The sequence below is a fragment of the Chelonoidis abingdonii genome, chromosome 3 (assembly GCF_003597395.2).
Source record: "Chelonoidis abingdonii isolate Lonesome George chromosome 3, CheloAbing_2.0, whole genome shotgun sequence".
Classification (NCBI taxonomy): Eukaryota; Metazoa; Chordata; order Testudines; family Testudinidae; genus Chelonoidis; species Chelonoidis abingdonii.
This window is the reverse complement of record NC_133771.1, coordinates 8,200,374-8,220,899: the sequence shown is the minus strand read 5'-3', so window position 1 is coordinate 8,220,899 and position 20,526 is coordinate 8,200,374. Positions and strand designations below refer to the sequence as shown.

Sequence of the window (20,526 nt, the reverse complement as noted above, 5' to 3'; positions counted from 1 at the left end):
CCTCTAGATTAAAATACTTCAGGCTACCGGTTTGCCTCAGCATCTTTCTAACTTTGTGTTCTGCATATACACTTTCTGGGATCAACTGGAGCCAGTTACGGTTGCCCCTGAGGTGGACCCCTCTTTATCCCCCACCAGCAAGGAGCCACAGTGCATGGTTGTCTTCGATCACTGCAATGTAATTTTTGTTTTATTTATGATTGCAGTTGCAGACAGGCAAAGCAAGATAGTTAAAATAGTCTGCCACTGGCCTAGTCAGTTTCTTTACTAAACTTTGTATTATTACACTGGAAGCTCCCAGTTATGAATACCTCAGAAAGGGAGGTGGTTTGTAATTCTGAAATGTTCGTAATTCTGAACAAAACATTAGGATTGTTCTTTCAAAAGGTTACAGCTGAACATTGACTTTAATACAGTTTTGAATCTTTATTATGCAGAAGAAAAATGCTGCTTTTTACCATCTTAATTTAAGTGAAACAAGCACAAAAAGTTTCTTTACCTTGTCAGATTTTTTTAAACTTTCCCTTCATTTTTTTAGTGCTTTACATTTAACACAGTACTGGACTGTATTTGCTTTTTTTCTTTCTGCTGCTGCTTGATTGCGTACTTCTGGTTCCAAATGAGGTGTGTGACAGATCGGTTAGTTCGTAACTCTGAGATTATACGGTATAGTTATTTATAGTAACTTAATACAGTCACTGAATTTGTAGTCTTTCACTTGCAAGCTGATTTTATAAACACTGTTTACCAAAAACATCACATAGAACAATAAAATGACCTAATAATAAAGGAAAATAGAAGAGATTGTATGAGAGATGTGCAAGAGGTCAGACTACATGATTATGATGGTCCCTTTTGGCCTTAGGCTTTTGTGGGTGAATACCCACTTTGTCAGACCCTGCAGGGCCAGCCAGCAACCCTGGATCCTTGCCATGCGGGGACGGCCGGCAACCCTGATCCCGCTGCACAGGCCTTGGCGGCCTTTAGCACACAGCTGGGCTGCAGCTGTGTGCTAATTGGGCCACATACAATCTGCAGGTTGAAAACCGCTGGGCAAGTCAGATAATTGCTCTGCCTGACTTCTGCATCTGAAAAATAGGGGTAATAATGCTTCCTTTCTCACACCTTCTTTGTCTTATTAATTTAGATTTTAAGCTCTTGGGGTCAGGGACTGTTTTTATTACATGTACGTGTAGCATCTAATACAATAGGCTCCAACCTCTTCTGTAGGTTCTAGGTGCCTCCCTAGGTGCTACTGTAATACAAATAGTTTGACCAGGGAAAGCACTAGAGAACTGCCAAGTATTCATTTTTGCCATATGCAGAAACTGAATGTAATTTGCAGGTAGAAGTAGGTACAAAGATCAGGATACATCAGCCTGGTGCTTCTGAGTGGAGAACCTTAAATGCCAGTGTCAGAAGCCTTTGATTTATGCAAAAAAGCAGTCAATGAAATAACAGACTTGGATGAATGGAGCTATGTAGCTTGTCTGATCTAGAGTTCAATTTATAGAATGTATCAAACTAGTTAAATAGTCAAACTGGGAAAGAGCCCTCGTGTACTTAAGTGCTTCGCCATAAATATCTCCATTGATGAACTCCTTTGTGAGAAGAGAGTAGCATGCAGAGTGAAAGCAAAAAGTCACCTCCAAAACTGTGAGAATGTGGGGTTATTAATTTAAAAGGAATGTATGGGCCCAAATTGTTAAAGGTGTTAACATGACCCTGTAACTGTCCAACAGTAAACAGTTTTAAACAAGTTTTGGGGATTGGTATTCAGAGACCTCAGCTTACTTTATACCTTGACAAACACATAATTAAAAATCCTTTTAATCTTTTATTGAAGGTACAGTGTGGGGGAAAAAAGGGGAAATGGTTAAAGCATTTGAAATGTTAAGTATTAAATAAGGCTTTCATCTTAACATCTCTTGTTCACTGTCCCTTTAGTTGGAGAGAGTTCTCAAATAACCCCGACCATGTTTGATAAGTTTCTTAGTTGGTAACTGTCCTTTTCAGGGAAAAGAGAAGTTAGTTGAGATGTCATTGCTTTTAAAATCCAGTCCTGTTTCCTAAAAGATGCAACAAGACAGCAGACACACACAAGGAGAAAGAAAAGAACAGCAAAGATAGAAAATGCAACTTCTTACTCACTTGCAACCTCTCTGCTTGAAAAACATAGGCACAGCACACGATCTTATCAGCCACTCTGAGACCTGGCAATCTTGTATCAGCACTGGGCTATTTAGGGCATTGCATTTAGCTGCCCTTCCGGTAACAGGCTTACGGCTAAGTATGCAGTCTTGGCTGGCTCAGACAGACTCTTATTACACAGAAGAAAAAAGAAAGAGAGGAAATAGAAGTAATAAGGTAGAGAAGAAAAAGAATGCATTGTGGGGGGAGAGGGAGGAGACAAAATCTCATATACCATGTGGTGGTTGGGGTGTAGCTGGACCTGATGGGTATGGCAGTGTCATCTGGGGCTCTCTCTCGGGCCCAGACTGGTCAAGGCATCTTTCAGGATTAGGATGATGAAGGCAAAGTGGTGTCACTCTGAACCCTAGAGTCCCAGGAAAGAGAGTGGGCAGCAGTTATGATGATGAAGCTTGCTCCTTCCCCTTCTCTTCTCTTCCAGCTAGCCAGCATTACAATAGCTAGCTTTTCCTTCTAGCCTCTTTCTGAGGACCCTAAAGGGACTGGTAGGCGGAACAGCCTATTCCCTCATTCTCATTGTTCACCAATTGATCTGTTGACTTCTGGTTGCACACTTTTCTTGCTTACAAGTCAGGACCTTAGCACGGTCCTTGATTTATATCAGCAGGCCTTTTTGTTTGGACTAATGCCATGTTTCTGTTGCCCTTGTGCACCTTTTCCCATCAGCATTTATTGTTGAAGGTTATTGTGATGTTTTGTGAACTTTCACTGACTTCTCACAATTGAGCTCACAATTAGGGTAAATGTGTAGGTCCAGTTATCTCAATAGTTAACACCTTATTCTTTTTAATGTTTCACTAGTTTTGTCATTTCCACATAGGAGTTTTCTGTAAATATTTCTGAAGACTTCATGGAGCATCTTTACGAAGGGGCTTTGGCAATTGAAGTGTATGGGCACGAGCAAAGTGATCCTCGCAAAAACTCAGCTGTGTGGGATTTGGGAATAATTCAAGCCAAAACTCGAAGCCTTCGTGACAGGTAACTGCAGGCAGCAAACTCCTCCCACACAGTTTAAAATCCAGCCTCCCAGGCACAATATATTTTTCTGGATTCTACAGTGGGTTAGAGACCAGCTGTCAAATCCTGGGTTAAGTAAAAATGAATCTGATGTTTGAGTCTTTGTAATCCTCTGTGCTCATTGCCAAACCACCACACAGGTTGGTAATGTAGGTAAAAATTATTGATAAATGCTCATTCATATTGTTTATAGTTTTGATTAAAAGAAGGAAAACCTGAAGAATAAGACTGGATGATGCCATATTATTTAGGCAACACCATAAATGTGTGTATGGTACTTTGCAAAGAAACAAACAATAGTGAAGCTGATTTAACTGTAACTTTGAAATCAATAGACAGGAGAATTTCTTTGGTTCCGGGCCGATGTATTGGAGATCAGTCCATGCCATGAAGCGTTTACAATCTAAGGACCTGCTCCCGCTTTCACCAGAGACAATTGTGGTTTTGCCATTGACTTTAGTGGCAACAGAATAGGACTGTAAGTTAAGACATGACATGGGACAGTTATAAACACTGGGAAAAATAAGGAGAAGGGAGAATCGACGAGGACGTTACAAAATTTCCTACTTCCAAAATTCAAGCTGATGGGACGAGCCCTTTTGCATGTTGCCCTGTTTTTGATTTTTAATGGGTCAATTAACAGTCTTCGTAAACTGGCCCATTTAGTTTTGATAGATGTTCTTGATGGACAGGAGACCATCCTTCCTGTCTAGGTTCACAGATTCAGAGCAAACGTTTTTTAGTTACAAAGCAAAAACTTAAATATTACCTTATAGCATGTGATAAAGAAATTATAAGTGAGATTAAAGTATGCTGCAATTTCCAAGCATTTCATTGCATTAAGTTGAGAACCACTGGTTTAGATTTTATTACCACTGTGGGCCACATATGCTGCTCTCTGTGTATTATATGGGCTGCATCCACACTATATATACTATCTGTGTGGCCCTCAGGATGTCACCTGAGCCGCAACTGTGTGCTGATTGGGTCTCAAGTGAGCCACGAGTTGAGAACCATTGGTCTAAACACATTGTTATAAATCCAGTGCCCATCTTTACTAACACACAGGAGAAACAAAATGGTTTCCAGCAATGAATTTGTCAGTGCTGGGCTGAGGTCTAGAGCTGTGGCAAGAGCTGGCACCTGGTCAGCTAGTGTCACACATGGGTCTTGCAGAATAAGTTTGTTCTTTTCAGTTTAGGGTTTTCAAAGAAGGGAGGACTAATTTTATAGGCTTTGTGGAAGAAGTGCATTTTAGGAGTAAACTTGAAGGAAGAGAGGATGATAGTGATGGAGAAAGTCAGGATAGGGGCCACATGAAACCAGAATAACCTTAATTCGGTAATGCTGGTTCAACTGCACTGAAGTCAGTGGGATTGGATGGGTATAACAGAGAACAGAATTTGACCTTGATGTTTAATTGGCACTCGTTTGATATCAAACCAGTATGAAGAGGTCTTGTGTCTATAAAAGTTTTAGGCCAAAGTGTCATCGCTAGTTGTTAGCTCAGAAGTAGCAATGGGTAACTAAAAATCTTTTCCAGGCATAAATGACACTTGAAAAGTATCTCTTCTTCCCCTGCCTTGATCTTTGCAAATACTGAGCAGTCATGTAGCTTGGCTCAGCAATTTAATTTAAAAAAAAAAAAAGAGCTAGAGAGAAAGGGAAAAAAGGTAAATTGTGAAATGGTATTTGGCATGTTTTCCAGGTGGAGTGAGGTAACCCGAAAAGTGGAGCTCTGGGTTCAGATTCTGGAACTTAATGAGAACGGGGAGTACAGTCCAGTTGAGGTGATTCCTGCCAAGGACATAAACACTGGTGGCATCTTTCAGCTCAGACAGGTAAGATGGCAACTGCAGGAGTCACCTGTGAAAAGAGACTGGCTTTAACATTCTGAAGGAAGCAGGGAATCTTGTGTGTTGTACTGGTTCTTAGAGTTTTAATAGTGGGCTTGTGACAAAGGAACCATCAAACTTAGGCCCAGTCTTTGAACAGCTTTAAAGCAGTTACAGTCTCGAGGGAAATGCACTGGATACCTTCTATATTTTGTGTAGGTGTTTAGAGACCCTTAGCAGACTGAGGTCCCCTATTACCCATCAAACAGGCATAGTGTGGGTAACAGCAGCGGAAGCTTTCTCCATACTGCTCTGCCAGTGTGTTTCAGCCCTTACCTGGAGGGGACCATGGATGCTGGACAGGGGCGGCTCTAGACATTTCGCCGCCCCAAGCATGGCGGCGTGCTGGGGCCTGAAGCCGCCTCTGATGCTGGAGGATAGGTCATTCTCAGTTGTCTACTTTAGTGTTTTGGCCACTGTGCTGAGACTGTCACCTGAGAAACCAGTTGACAAGTTATTTTTTAAAGATATGGATACCTGGAAACTGGACTGGACCAAATTCTCAAATCAGACTCCTCTCACACAGGATGTTGAACAGCCATCAGAAAACAACTTTTAGTTACTATCAACCCAGGCAGAACTTGATCAAAAACCTGATGCTAAAGTTCCCATTATCTTACTGCTAATCCTCTTAGCCAGCTACACTCCTGTTCTCTGGTTCCTGCATATTTAATATTTTAAAATATAGTTCACCAGTCAGAGAACTCTATAAAATTAGTATCTGTTAAATACACACGGTACCTCCTGAACTCCCAAACTACTATGATTTCCTATTCTGCGTTGTTCCTAGAGCTGTGCTGACAACATCAGTGGTGAGGGTTTACAGTCAGGAAATCCAGTCCCACAAAAAGTTAATTTCAGGTTCAGTAACATTTGCTAAGTTACATTCTCTCCCCTCAAGTGTACAAATTCAAAACAGATGGGGGGAAATCCTATTTTCAGTGTTTTTGAGTATTTTTTTTTAATCTTTGAAAAGCTTTCATCAAAAACAGATTGTTGGGCTCACTGAATGTCCCACACTTTCTTGTGGATTTAGACCTTGCAGCAGAATGGTAATTCTACGTAACCAATGTCATATCTCACATGAAAGCTTGCAATTTCCATGTAGTGAACAATCACCAGATTCAAACTGACTGTACATAAAGCCACCACCAGTAGAGGTCTCTCTGTCACTAAATTTTCACCATTCAAGACTTTTAGTTCTTCAAATTGTTCCCTTGTGAAGGGGCAGTCACGGCGAATCCAGGCCGAAGTGAAGTCGGTGCAGGAATCCGGGACCTTGCCTCTAATGGAAGAAGCCCTACTATCTGTTGGAGTTGGCTGTGTTCAAATAAGACATGTCAAGTCACAAAAAGTTCATGAGACTCATCAGGTAAGATCCTGTCTCATTAAAATACCATTAGCAGGAAGGAAAAATGTTAATTCAGAGTCTTGCAGATGCACCTGGAAAGCCGTGGAAAGCTCTTTCGGGACAAATTTGCTTCTGGAGCAACTCCACTGGCTGTAAATTACCCTACTCTATGTGAAACAGTGACTTCTAAACACTGTTTTGACAATACTCTTTCAGTTAATATATTTAGCTATGGATGGGTAAATCTAGATTCTGACTTTCTTTAGGAAATGCTACCCAAAATCTTTCCTCAATATTCTTGCCAGCAACTTAAAGAAATATGGTCTGGATGAATGAACTATAAGATGGATTGAAAACTGACTAGATCATCAGGCTCAATGGGTAGTGAGCAATGGCTCCATGTCTAGTTGGCAGCTGGTATCAAGCAGCGTGCCCCAAGGGTCAGTCCTGGGGCTGGTTTTGTTCAGTATCTTCAGTAATGATCTGAAGGATGGTGTGGAGTGTACCCTCAGTAAGTTTGCAGATGACACTAAACTGGGAGGAGTGGTAAATTTGCTGGAGGGTAGGGTTAGGATACAGAAGAACTTAGACAAATTAGAGGATTAGGCCAAAAGAAATCTGATGAGGTTCAACAAGGACAAGTGCAGAGTCTTGCGCTTAGGACAGAAGACACTCATGCACTGCTACAGACTAGAGACCGAGTGGCTAGGCAGCAGTTCCGCAGAAAAGGACTTAGGGTTGCAGTGGACAAGAAGCTGAATATAAGAACATAAGAACAGCCGTACTGGGTCAGACCAAAGGTCCGTCTAGCCCAGTATCCTGTATACTGACAGTCGCCAATGCCAGGTGCTCCAGAAGGAGTGAACCTAACAGGTAATGATCAAGTGATTTCTCTCCTGCTATCCATCTCCACCCTCTGACAAACTGAGTCAAGGATGAATCAGCAGTGTGGCCTTGTTTCCAAGAAAGCTAATGGCATATTGGGCTGTATAAGTAGGAGCACTGCCAGCAGATCNATTTGATAGCTGCTTTCAACTATCTGAAAGGGGATTCCAAAGAGGATGGATCTAGACTGTTCTCAGTGGTAACAGATGACAGAACAAGGAGTAATGGTCTCAAGTTGTAGTGGGGGAGGTTTAGGTTGGATATAAGGAAAAACTTTTTCACTAGAAGGGTGGTAAAGCACTGGAATGGGTTACCTAGGGAGGTGGTGGAATCTCCCTCCTTAGAGGTTTTTAAGGTCAGGCTGGACAAAGCCCTGGCTGGGATGATTTAGTTGGGGTTAATTCTCCTTTGAGCAGGGGGTTGGACTAGATGACCTCCTGAGGTCCCTTCCAACCCTGATATTCTATGATTCTTCTTATGGTGGAAGTCCTTATAATAGAATGAGACTTGCAATACTAACACACACTTTTGCTTTACCCTCTTCCTCCTTTTTCTTTTCAAAAAAACCTACTAAATGAATAAAAACACAACCCCTTTTCAAGAAGAGTGCTTATAGACCCCAAAAAGGTAGAAAAGCCAGACTCTCCATGAAGTCTGCTAGGAACTTTGTTTTTGGTAATTGATTTTACTTGGAAGACAGTTAGATACAACAGCAACGGGCAGCAGTATCAAACCCTAAGAAATTATAATGTATGAATGGGGATTGTACTTAAGTAATGGCTGATGTGATTTTGGAAAAGTTTGAAATTAAAGGAGCAAAACTTCCGTTATTTATTTTTAGTTTTAGGAGAGCAGAGATGTATGTTTCTTTTGCATTTTAAAATCACCCTAGCGCCCCTGTCATCAGTTGGAAGTTCAGTGTGGGTGGGGATGAATGAATGGGCTTGTGACATAGCAGCTGCCTCAGTTTCCCCATTTTGGTTGAGTGTCTCTTCACAGTGGTCCTCCAGCTCCCAGCATTGTTGGTTGACTTAATGATTTGGCTAAACTTTATCGAAGGAGAGTCTTATTTCACATCTTCGTCCCATAACTAAACTGAGCAAGCTCCCAAATCTATCTCAAAGCTCAACACTGGGATGGCAGCTAACAAGGCAGAGGTGGACTGAGCCCAACTCTCTTAAAAGGCCACTCCATCCTGTGACCAGACCTTAATGCTTTTTGTTTTACAATTTTTTTGAAAGCTATAATCCACAAAATTAAATAACCTTTTTTATTAAAGTGACATAACCATCTATTTTGAACCGCTGGGTTCTCATTCTGCATATCTGCAACTCTAATTTATTTTTCTTTCGTGTGTATCAAGTTTTCCAAAGACCCTGAAATTAAGAAAATGTATGCCTTTTTAATCTTAACTTTCACTTACCTAAAATTTGCTTTTGTCACTTAACTCTTCACTGGAGTTCCCATTTATCCCTTAAGTAGCTAGACAAATATTTATTCAATGAGACTGTAAGTATAGGAATGAATTTCCAAAAAATTTTTTGGCAATCCTTTGCTTTTTTTTTACTTTTTCTTCGTTCAGTGAATGATGCTTTGTCTCTCGCTCCTGATTGGCATCGTGATACTTTCTAGCAAGGGGCCCAGTTTGATGTAGGTCATTTTGATGAAAGGTTCCGTGTCCCATCAGAAAGGACTGAAAATCAAGGTGTCACAGCTTCTGTGTGGTGACCGCTAATGTGACTTTTGTTTTAACTTTTGGTTTAAGAATGGGTTTCGTGTTAACATTTTTCCCCACTAAATGGCTTGCCTTAAAACTAATCTTTTGTCAAACTTTGGTTTTCCATGCTTGTGATAACAATTCCTGTTTCTTACTAATAAAACAGTAGGTTCTTTCTCTAGTCCTGTCATGTATCCATCAGAACGGATAGATTGCAAGTGCCTTTTCACTATAATTATTCGTTCTTATTTAAACCACTCAGATGTTTTGGCAGTCACTTCTTGGCAATTAGATGTAGTGATTAGAATCCTTTATTACTGGCGTTTTCCTTTAATTGCTATGTAAACTATGAAAATACATTCCAGTTGTTTATACTAAGTGATATAAATCTTCAATTACAGTACCCTTCCAAACAGGATTTATAAAGGAAAAATAAGTAGTGGGTGCAAGTGGCACTGCTATCCACTGTTAATACAGTGAAGCTGATCTACCAGTATCTATCCCCGGTGTACTACATTGGTAGACATTTTAATCAGAATTACATATACAGCTGGTAATATTTTAACCATAAACACTGCTTTTGCACTTAATGTATTTTCTAATATAAAAGTGTTTATGAATGACTTAGATTTGTTTTTGTTTTGCCTAGGAAGGAGAGGATGATATGGACAGTTACCAGGTAAATAGAGCAACATTTATCTTACTTCAAATATAAATATTTGTAGATCAGATTACCTGGTCTAATTTTCAGTATTAGATAGACATCAACATTGTACATCCCACTATATGAGGCATGAATATCTAAACAGTCACTGTAAAATCTTACACAGATTTTTACACTATATAATATCTGACCCAGAATTAAGAGGCATTTTTCTCTCTGAAAGAATGGGACACATTTAATGTATGTATCCTGAACAAAGCATAGTTCCTTTTATTTTCTCTGCTCTGTGACATGCTTCCCCTCTGTATCTACAGCCTGTGGATTAGGATTGGCTGTGCTCAGAGCAGTCATAGGTATAATGTTTAAGATGCATAGAAGCAAAATAATTCACACTGTTTTATGATATGGACATGATTTATATTGGACCTGGGAATAAAATATTGGCTGGTGTTCAAAATGTGCCTACTAGTCAGGACTGGGATTCTGTTCCTATAACCACCACTCACTGTGACTTTGGGCTAGGTATTTTAACCTCTGTTTTGACACATGCACATACGAAAAGGGGATGTTTTTTAACTTCACAGAGTTGTTGGTGTGGCATAATATTTGTGATACATTGTCATTAAAAGTACACAAAAGTAGGCAAAAAACACCTCATGCTCATTGTTGCTGTTACTAGTAGTATAAGCCTATAAGAATAGCAACAAGAGCTCCTGTGTTTAATTGTCTTTGGAGGGCTAAGAGAGGGTTCTAGGTGCGTTTCTACAAGACTATAGATGTTCAAAACCATGCAGGTTACGGTTTGCTTCAGTCATTTTCTCTTGGTTGATTAAATGCCTAACAAAGGAGAAGAAATATTTAAGGAAGTCTTAGGGGGATGGTACAGTGAGGAATAATAGGATCAAATTAGGCAAGGGGGAATTCACATGTAATGTCAGGAATAATATCTTACCAAAAATAGCGTGGCCCCAGTCTGCTATTATCATCTGTGCAGCAGCCCACCCATAATGCAGGTTTGGATCCTTAGACTGGAAACTCTGTAAGACACGGACTGGTTCTTACTATGTGTTTGTAAAGCACATAGCGCAGATGGGGGCTCTAATCCTGATTGTACTTTCCAGGCCCTGCCACAGTATTAGTGTTAACAATAAAGTGATGATGTGGGACAGTCTAAATCCTGTAAATTTCCTATTTCCACGTTTATGTTGCCTAAATGAGTAGTAGGGAATATAAAATAACTGGAGAGAGAGACTTGCCAGATCAAGTCAAGACTTGCAAGGATGGGGCAGTGGATGTGACTGAATGTGAGGAACAGTCCTGTAATAAAGGAGAATAATGGGTAGACTAGATGACTTAATGGAGATCTCTTCCATATCTCATTTCTGTAGTCCCCAGGGCACTAATTCAGGGGAAAAGTGGCCAAAAATAAAAAGTACGAGCAGATGGATTGAAAGCTACATATATTTACAAATGGGAAACATTGGTGTTATTCTATCAGGACTTACACAACTTTCTTCATTTACATAGGACAGGGATTTGGAGAGACTGCGTCGGAAATGGCTGAACGCATTGACAAAACGTCAGGAATACCTAGATCAACAGCTGCAAAAACTCGACAGCAAACCTGGTAGGTGAAACATTATTGGTAGTGGGAGGGGTGAGGGTGTATGTTGGTATTTTTGTTTTTGTAACGTGTGTGAAATTAAGTAGCCAAGGGAAGGAACAGTTGAATCTCTGAAATCGTCAGTTTGGGGAGAATAATGAGAACAAGATTCTGACATGCACTCAAATCACAAACAGAGAGCACTATAGAGAAAATCTGTGTATACTTACAGAGTAATAGGTGTTTTTATTGAAACTGCCAGCAGGGTGACTAGATGAGATGGGTTGGTTTTTTTTTTATAAAATCAGTGGCCCACTAACGTGTGGGTTGAGACCACCAATATGCATCACAAAGATAGCATTTTTTCATTGCATCTTGTTGTTCTGACTGTCCTACTTTTCCAGATAAAACAGAAGATGATACAGATCGGGAGGCACAACTGTTAGAGATGAGGCTTACCCTTACTGAAGAAAGGAATGCTGTAATGGTTCCTTCTGCTGGCAGTGGGATCCCTGGAGCTCCAGCAGAGTGGTATGAATGTTACTATATGCCACAGTGAATATAAAAATTATGGGCAGCCTGTTCCTGGCTTGGATTGCTGCCATTTTCTGCGCCACCAAATGTGGATTATGTACGTCATATGACAAAAGTGGTTAAATTAGGAGTGTTAGTGTGAATTAATTTCTTGGTCTCAGTAACTGAAATCCAGAAACACTCTTTAGTAAATGATACTACTATTGACCAAAATGTAAATATGACTTTTGAAAAAAAAATATTTATTTCCATTGCACTTAGCATTAAAAAAATTAGTTAATATGTTGTTATGTAGTTCCTTCACTTAAAAGGCTGATCTATCATAATAAAACTCCGTCTGCAGAAGCATTGTGTGCTTCTGGTTTAAGCATAGAATCTGTTTAGTCAGCAGGTGTTGCACATAATTTTCTAAATATTAAAACCAATAAATTACACTGGACTGAGATTGCAATACTATAGCAGCAGGTAACAACTGCCATAAAGGATGCAAAACAGTTTCTATTCTAAGCCACTCTATTCACTTGCTTCTAACTTGGGATGAAGTTTTTTGTGCTTGGTCTCTACTTTGGAGGAAAAGCTGATCAGCATTTGAGTTGTTTGGAGAAAGAGCGTGGTAGTGAAGAAGGGGACACAAGATATATTGTGCAGAGTATGAGGAAAACCTCTAACCACACTTGCTGACTGGATCCTGTTTGTTTTGGTTTTTAAGTTGAACTTTGTTAAAACTAATGCTTTTGAAGCATAGGAAAATCCTCACTCCTTACTGAGGACTCCTTGTATGCCATCTTTTCAAATATTCACAGCTTTTTAACTTGAAACTCCACGCGCAGCAGAAAACAGTGTAGTTGTAAGATACATACTTCAGAAGAAATGTATTGTGAATGCATGTGCATCTAGGGAAACGTGCAAAGGCCGATTCAAGCAACTTACTAACTTTTTTCTAATTTTTTTTCTTACAAAATCTTTCTAAAATGTGTTATAAAAATAGGAAATGAAAGATATAATATAGAATAAAGCATTACGGTTGCACTTTAAATCACAACATATCAGGAAGTTTAAAAGTTAAAATATAAACAGCAGTGTTAATTTGGGACATGCTGCACATGTGTACTACTTCCTATTCCTATTTTTATTTTTGGGTGTTTAACAACCAGCATAGTTGTTGTGCCGTGTGGGCGAGTTAACTTTGCTTTTGGAACTTCATATTTGCATTTCCTGACTTTTCACGACTAACAGTCCAATCTTCAGTCGTGTTACTAATGCAGAGGTTTTTGCATTAATAAGTATACGTGTCAGCGTAAATAAAGAAACTTTGAATTTTCTATTAGTAGTTTAGAAGCAAGAAAACATTTCTGAAAGCAGAGGTCAAATAATATAATAATTTGTGGGGGAGCTAGTGTAAAAGAAGTACCAATTTAGTTTGAATCCCTCTGTATCTGCAAGAGTAAATTAAAATAAAGTCATTTGCCAAGGTTATTGGCTTGACCTACAATCGCAGCTGTGCAGAATGTATTATACTGTTGGCTTGTATCTTAAGGTACGTGTGCTAGATAAATCTGCTTCACTTTAAACACCACCATTGTCAATATCTTATGTTTTAGGACTCCAGTGCCTGGTATGGAAACCCATATTCCAGTTGTTTTCCTTGATTTAAATGGTAAGAGAGGACAGAGAGCTTTTGAAATAAACTTTTTCTAGCCAATAACATTATAGGAACTAAGAAACAAACTAATAAAATGAAGAAATTCTTTGAGTGGCAGGTTTATTAATGTGAAAAGACTATTAGAATTACATTTATTTCATCCAACTATATTGTTTCGTGCTCCAGAATACACAGCAATTATATACAGAATGAACAATACATTTTTATTCTCCCTATGTTTTGCAGACCTTAAATAAGTGAACAGACAGGAAGAAGGGAGGTATAAAATAACCAAGGGAGTAAAACTTAGAAGCTAACAATAAAAGTTAGTTGTAAATGCAGAATAATCATTCAGAAAGAGTGGCTCTAGCAGAGTCCCACAGGGATCTGTTCCTGGCCGGTGCTCTTCAATATCTTTATCAAAGATCTGGAAAAAAAATGCTGATAAAGTTTGCATGTGACACAAAGGGTGGAATGGTAAGTGAGAGTAGGTTAGTTATGCAGATTGATCTTTATCACTTGGTGTACTGGGCTCACTTGCCTTTTAATACATCTAGATACAAGGTCATACCTATAGGGACAGAATGCAGGCCACACCTACAGAATGGGGGACTGCATCCTGGAAAGTGACTCTGAACAGGACGTAAAGGTCCTAGTGGATAACCAGTGGAACATGAGCTGCTAGTGTGATGATGTGGCTAAGAGGGACTAACATCGTCCTTGGATGTGTAAGCATGAAATAAGAGTACAGAGGTGATGTTATCTCTATATATAGCATTGCTGTGACCATTAGTGTTATACCATGTCCAGTTGGGGTGTCCACACTTTAAAAAGGATAATGACAGATTTTGTAAGCGTTCAGAAAACAGTTACGAGAATGATTCTGGGAAAACTTTGAGGGACTTCAGAAGCTCAGATGATAGGCTTGCCAAGAGAATGTTAGAAGTTCTTGATCATGTCTTGTAGTAAGGGAAATGTTATGATTGGTAAGGACTTCTTATAGCTGGCACATGGTAGGAAAAGATCCGTGGCTGGGAAGCTGAAGTTGATGACTCAAGACTATAAATATGGCACCGGATTTATTTATTTTTTTAAACAAGAGAGGTAGCCATGTAAGCCATGCTGGAAGCTGAAAGCTTGATTAAACTCAAGAACTATAAGTAAGTTGCAACCTGATTTATTTATGTTTTTAAACAATGAGAGGAATTTAGCCATTGTAACCACATACCAAGGATCATAGTGGATTCTCGTACATTCTGAAGTTTTAAAATCAACATTGGATGTCTTTTAAAAGAATGGTATCCATTCTAGGTCCAACCAGAAGCTAATGGGGGCTTGCTACAGGAATTATTGGATGAAATTATCTGGCCGTTTGTTATGCAGAAAGTCAGAATTAGATTATCATTAAATGTCCTTTCTAGCCTGAAAATCGATGCAAATAAAATGTGTTGGGATTTCGACGGGAGTGGGCACAATAACCTTCGGGTTTGCTTTGAAGAATTCCAGCCTAGGTGAATAGTAGACTCAAGGAATTCACCAGCTGAGAAGTGTCTGATTAAGGGATGTAAAGGGAGGGGAAGGGAGATAAACTGTTCAAATGATAATAATATAATTGAGATAAATATTAAGTGTGCTTTGATATGTGCGCGTAGTAAGTACTTAGAATGACTACCTAGAGCGGAGGCCTCTGCTCACATGACCAACAGTTCAGTTGACTGACCGCATGTAGCTCGACCAGAATTGTGTTTGAGAGCACTTTTCCAACATATGTTGGCTGTTAGCACAAGCAACACAGGAACACATTGTTTTTTAAATTGTTCCATCTGAAACTGCTGTAGGTTCCTTGCCCTAGATAGCCCATACTGAAGTTCTAAACAAAGGTGTGACACAATTTGTAACCACATTAGCTGCGGATGCAAGTGATATAACTGCTTTTCTGTACCAAGTCTATAACGATTTCAGACACTGCCATAAGTCCCAGGGTAGGAAGGAGCTCATATAGCACACTTCATACCAAAGGGTCCTAAACCACAAGCACACTCCCTGTACAATGCAACACAGCAGTTTCAGGCAAGGTGTAAAGGATACCCTATTGAAATGAAACTAAGGTGGAATTTTGCTTAGGCGGAAAATAATTGTCCAAACTGTCGTTTGGCCAGTGCACAAAAATTAATCAAATATCAGAGGGGTAGCCATGTTAGTCTGGATCTGTAAAAGCAGCAAAGAATCCTGTGGCACCTTATAGGCTAACAGATGTTTTGGATCATGACGAAGTGGGTATTCACCCACGAAAGCTCATGCTCCAAAACGTCTGTTAGTCTATAAGGTGCCATAGGATTCTTCGCTGCTTTTACAAAAATTAATGCTGCTACTCTTGTGCTGTTTTGAATGGAGTACAGTTCTTGTTTCTTTTAACATTTTTGAGTCTTCTGTGCTCCTAGCGGATGACTTTAGCTCTCAAGATAACCTTGATGACCCAGAACCTGGTGGATGGGATGCTACTCTCACTGGGGAAGAGGAAGAGGAATTCTTTGAATTGCAGATTGTGAAACACCATGAGAGTGAGGTAAGCAAAAGCACAGCCCAGAATACTTAAGATCAGGAGTCTTCTTATCTCTTTAACCTTTTCTTAACAGGGCTTGTCTACAGAGCGAGTTATTCCAGAATAACTATTCCACTTCCAGAGAGGATTAAGATAATTCACAATAAGGCACTCTTTTAGTCTAAAATAAAAACGTTCACACATGGAGTTAATCTGTTTTTAATTCATACCGTACCTAAATCTGGATTAGTTTTCATGTGTAGGCAAACTCTTATCTAGACGGACATATCAAGCATACAGCTCTTGTACTTTCTAAGGCTGATTATGAATGGAATTTTATTATATTCCCCTCCCACCACAAAAAAAAAATCTACATTAAAGTGGAATTGCTGTTGTTTGGGTACCTTAACTGTGTGTTTCCATATCATAGCATGTTTTGATTTCTTTTCAGTGTAACCTTAACTTTGAATTTTTTGGTTTTGGGATAATCGCAACATTCCTATAACTACTATTTTTTTTTTTAACTTTAAATTACTGGTACTTACTGTAAACTTTAAGTCCAACTTAACACAGTTGTTTTTGTCTGGGAATTTCCTCAGACTTCTAAAATTATTAAAAATTTTCTGCATGCACTTTAAACAAGAAACCCAAAGAGAGTGCTACCATGTGATATTTCTAATTATTTGAAGATACGTAGTATCAACTTTCAATAATTTTATTTTTATTTTATGAGCAGAGAAATTCCCTTTTTCCCTCAAGCCTAATAGGATTTCTGTATTTTACGAATATCTTTAACACTGTTCAGGCAAAATATTTCTCAGCTATCAAGCAAGAAATGGGTGTTTTTTTAGGTGAAGTATACTGAAATTTGTCTTCCAAAGACTCACGTAATCAGTTCTGCTTTTTCTGGAGTGTTTTCATAATTAGCAAGATTGAATGGTCCTGTCCTCTCAAAATGTATAGTCAAAAATCTAGGCGGTTTGTAGCTCTTTTTCAAAGAGAAATGGCCTTGAGTTTAAAGAAGTCTCAATTCTTCTTTGGGTGCTGATCCCTATGTGTGTTCGACGCTTGGGTGCACATGTGCCCGAATGCATACATTCTAACAAGCAATGTTGGGTGCGCATTAATTCTCCTTGTGCTCCAGACTAAGGGCATAAGAGGCAGTATTGACTGACGCCTCTCCAGTTCCTTCTTACCCATCGCATGCCCTGACTCAGAATCCCCATGTCCACAGATTTCTCCAGCTTTTCTCTTTGGTAGCCTGTAAATAGATATTGTAAATAGATATTTCCATGGGCTTTATTGGAGCCCATGGAAACTCTGTGGCAGACACCTCAGATCCATCCAAGAGTCATACAACACCTCTCCTCAGCACCCACCAGATCTGTCACAGTATGAGGAGGAGGAGGACCCTAATTCGGATCCACAGGCACCAATGGGAATCTCAACCTAGCTCCAGATGAAGCTGTACTCCATCCTCACCATTTCTGCTGGACGACCATAGGCATACTAGGAGCTACTGCAGAGGATAGTCAATGGCCTCCATATAATACTGGAGGAGATTCATGATTTCCAATACCATCTTCTGGATATTCTGTAGGCTGCAGGTCCAAGCAAGATGGCGCTATTCTTCTTCGAGTGATTGCTCATATCGATTCCAGGTAGGTGGGTGTGTGCTGCAGGTGTGTGTGTTCGCCGCTGGTGCACCAAGCCGTCGGCAGATGGACACTTTTATCATCCTAGGCATAGACAACCTCGGCCGCGCTGTCGGCTGGGCGCTCCCCCCTCCCATGGTTGAACAACGAATTGGCGCCCACACGCGCCCGCATAAATACCCCAGCCGACCCGGCCACCCATTCATTTCGCGTGTGACATTCACACCCAACCTGTGGTGGCATCGACAAAACGTTGTCAGTATCACGGAATGACTCAGAGCCAACATGGAGTCTGATTTACCTGCGCTCCACTATCCGCGCTAGTCTAAGTCTCAGCTCAGATTATATACAGTCTACGTTAACTTAAATTCGTCTCATATAAGGTTTGCTTAAACTAATGTTGTTAATTAGTTTAAAGTAGACTCAGATTTTGAAAGTGGTTTCGTTTTGTGGAGTCGTATTCTATGTTAGTTAATTAGCTTATGTCTGCGTAGTCTGGGCTCTTCCCCTACCGCTGCCCTATAGGTTATCCAGTAGCCCATGCTATCTGGCTACGCATATGGTATTAAGCGTTGTTTCCGCGCCTGCAATAGGCTCAAATGCCGGCGGGGGATCCCAAAATTCTCCTGTTACTTAAGTGGCCCGGGAGGGTTATCGCACTGATAATCTTTAAAAAAGATAGACCCCACATATTGACAACAAGACCTTTAGTATCGCGTGCACTGGATGAGCGCTGGTCGTCGCGAAACGCTGACTCAGGCAGCTCCTTATGGTCATTCCTACGCGGGGGGCATTAGCACCCTTCGCTCCACTGGCGCAACCGCAACGTACTCAACACGTCCAGAAAGTGAGAGTACCTCCGCCCATCTCCGGCACGAACGAGCAGTTTCACATTGGCTTCCATAGCATGCGTTCCAAAGGTATCTTCCTCAGGGCAACAGTGAGCCCCAGGCTTAGCCCGAAGCCGAACCACGGTCCGTACTCCACGCCCGCCTCCCTCTCTCCGAGGGTCGAACCAAGTGGCTAAGCCAATGGCGAACAGAGAGGCTTCTGTCTTTCTTCCGCACCGCACAGAGACTGCAACCAAAGAACAGAAATTGGCCGCCCGGCACCAGTCCGGTGTGCTGGCGGTCGCGCCATAAACCGGCGCCTGTTGACTCCAGCCCCACGAGGGCCGTCTAGTCCGGCGCCTGGAAGCTCCCCGAGGCACCGGCCGTGGTAATAGACTGCGTTACGTAGACTAACCTTGCTTTGACGACCGAGAGACATATATGCGAAGCCGGCAAAGAAGATCCTCCATGCGCCTGACGACCCGGCAACTTTGTCCCGCCTCCCCTCTGATCAACCGCATCACGCCGAATCTGGCGTCACCCTTATGATTCACCTATAGTTGGCAGTCAGTATGAATGCGGTAATAACCTGACCTGATTTAGATAGGGAGAAACAACTCTGACACCTGGAAATGAAACATCCCCAGTATTTGGGGTTCCCTGTGACTCTCTCCAGAGCAAGCCGCCTCTTACCACGGACCGCATGGACACTTCTGGTCACCGCTGCCGGTTATATGGGGCGGGCGGCTTACAAAAACCTTGCAGATGTTAGCCGCTCGAGACGCTGTGAGGCGTCTTACGGACCTGCCACCTTCCCCGTCGGCGCACACCTCACATTCGAGCGCGCGTTCGCTCCCGCCACAGTCATCGGACTATCTCAGGCGCTGGTCGACCAGCTCGTGCTCGGTTCCACACGTATCGCGGCCTTGCGCGCACTGGCTACCGGCTCACCATCGTGGGCTGCCCACCACCAGCACATTTGCGATGCCGGGTCGTCTTCTGTCGCTCACGGCCCGTATTTGGCCGGCGTAGCTCGCGGTTGTTATGATGGCAGCTATCCACGCATCAAGTGACGTGCGACACTCCTGCTTTTCAAATGTATCGAGGCGGGGTCCGGCACCGTTACAGGGGAGCCGTGTCTGGTATGCTCTGTGAGGCGCGGGAAGTGCGTGTCGTGCTATGTATGATGCAATGTCGTGAGAGGGAGAGAGAGAGTGGCTTAGGGGCCTGGAGAGCATCTGTCAGCATGGCGTTCTCCTTGACATTAACCCAGCGAGCAGATCCCCCTCTGACCCCCTCCGCTTCTCTCTCTCTCTCTTACACACACAACACACACCACAGCATTTGGCCCAACTCTGGAGTTTGCTTCTTGTCGCTACGGAGCAGCTAAAGCGTCCAGCCTCGGTCAGAAACGGGAGGCTCGCAGCTTTCGGAAGGACACTTCCTTCATTCTTCCTACAGTTAATTTCAATACTAATGACAAGAGTGGCCCTTGACTTAAGGGGATTATGGATGTTCTGGATGGCTACCAGAGCTGCAATTAAGTCAACACCTCGTTCTCAGGCATGTAGCCAAGGCACAGCAAACGTATCCTCTCACTTGAGTGAGTACCAGGGAGCACTCTAGCTGCGTCAAGCCAGCGTTTCTCCGTGCCTTGCCGGGTAGATGGGACGGTGAGCTAGTGCACTCTGGGTGCTGCCCTAATGGCTGTAACTTGAAAGTGTGGCCAAGCCCTGAGAGACTGATCCTGGATACCAAAACGTTCTCAAATTCCAAGGTGAGAGGTTGATCGTGTGTTCTAGGTTTTAGCATCGCTTTAATATTGTCTGGGTTAACATTATCTGGAACTATGGCTTAAAGCCGCCACCCCACATCTAGACTCTATTTCTCGTTCTGGGAAATTAAAAATATATCCTCTTGGTCATCTCTGCAGGTGGGCGTTCTTCCCCACTCAGTCACGCTAGAGGTGTGGAACAGGGA

At 41.5% G+C, this 20,526-nt stretch overlaps 1 protein-coding gene across 1 annotated transcript in view; it reads left to right on the top strand.

Annotated features, from left to right (window-relative positions):
* The window catches only part of KIF13B (kinesin family member 13B), a 163,615-nt gene that overhangs the window by 58,524 nt on the left and 84,565 nt on the right, over window positions 1–20,526 (top strand). Inside the window, exons 16-24 of the mRNA XM_075063590.1 lie at window positions 8–178; window positions 3,032–3,189; window positions 4,937–5,069; window positions 6,349–6,495; window positions 9,726–9,755; window positions 11,268–11,367; window positions 11,748–11,874; window positions 13,479–13,534; window positions 15,961–16,085. Coding sequence (XP_074919691.1) covers window positions 8–178; window positions 3,032–3,189; window positions 4,937–5,069; window positions 6,349–6,495; window positions 9,726–9,755; window positions 11,268–11,367; window positions 11,748–11,874; window positions 13,479–13,534; window positions 15,961–16,085 — 1,047 coding nt within the window. The remainder of the gene's footprint in view (window positions 1–7; window positions 179–3,031; window positions 3,190–4,936; window positions 5,070–6,348; window positions 6,496–9,725; window positions 9,756–11,267; window positions 11,368–11,747; window positions 11,875–13,478; window positions 13,535–15,960; window positions 16,086–20,526) is intronic.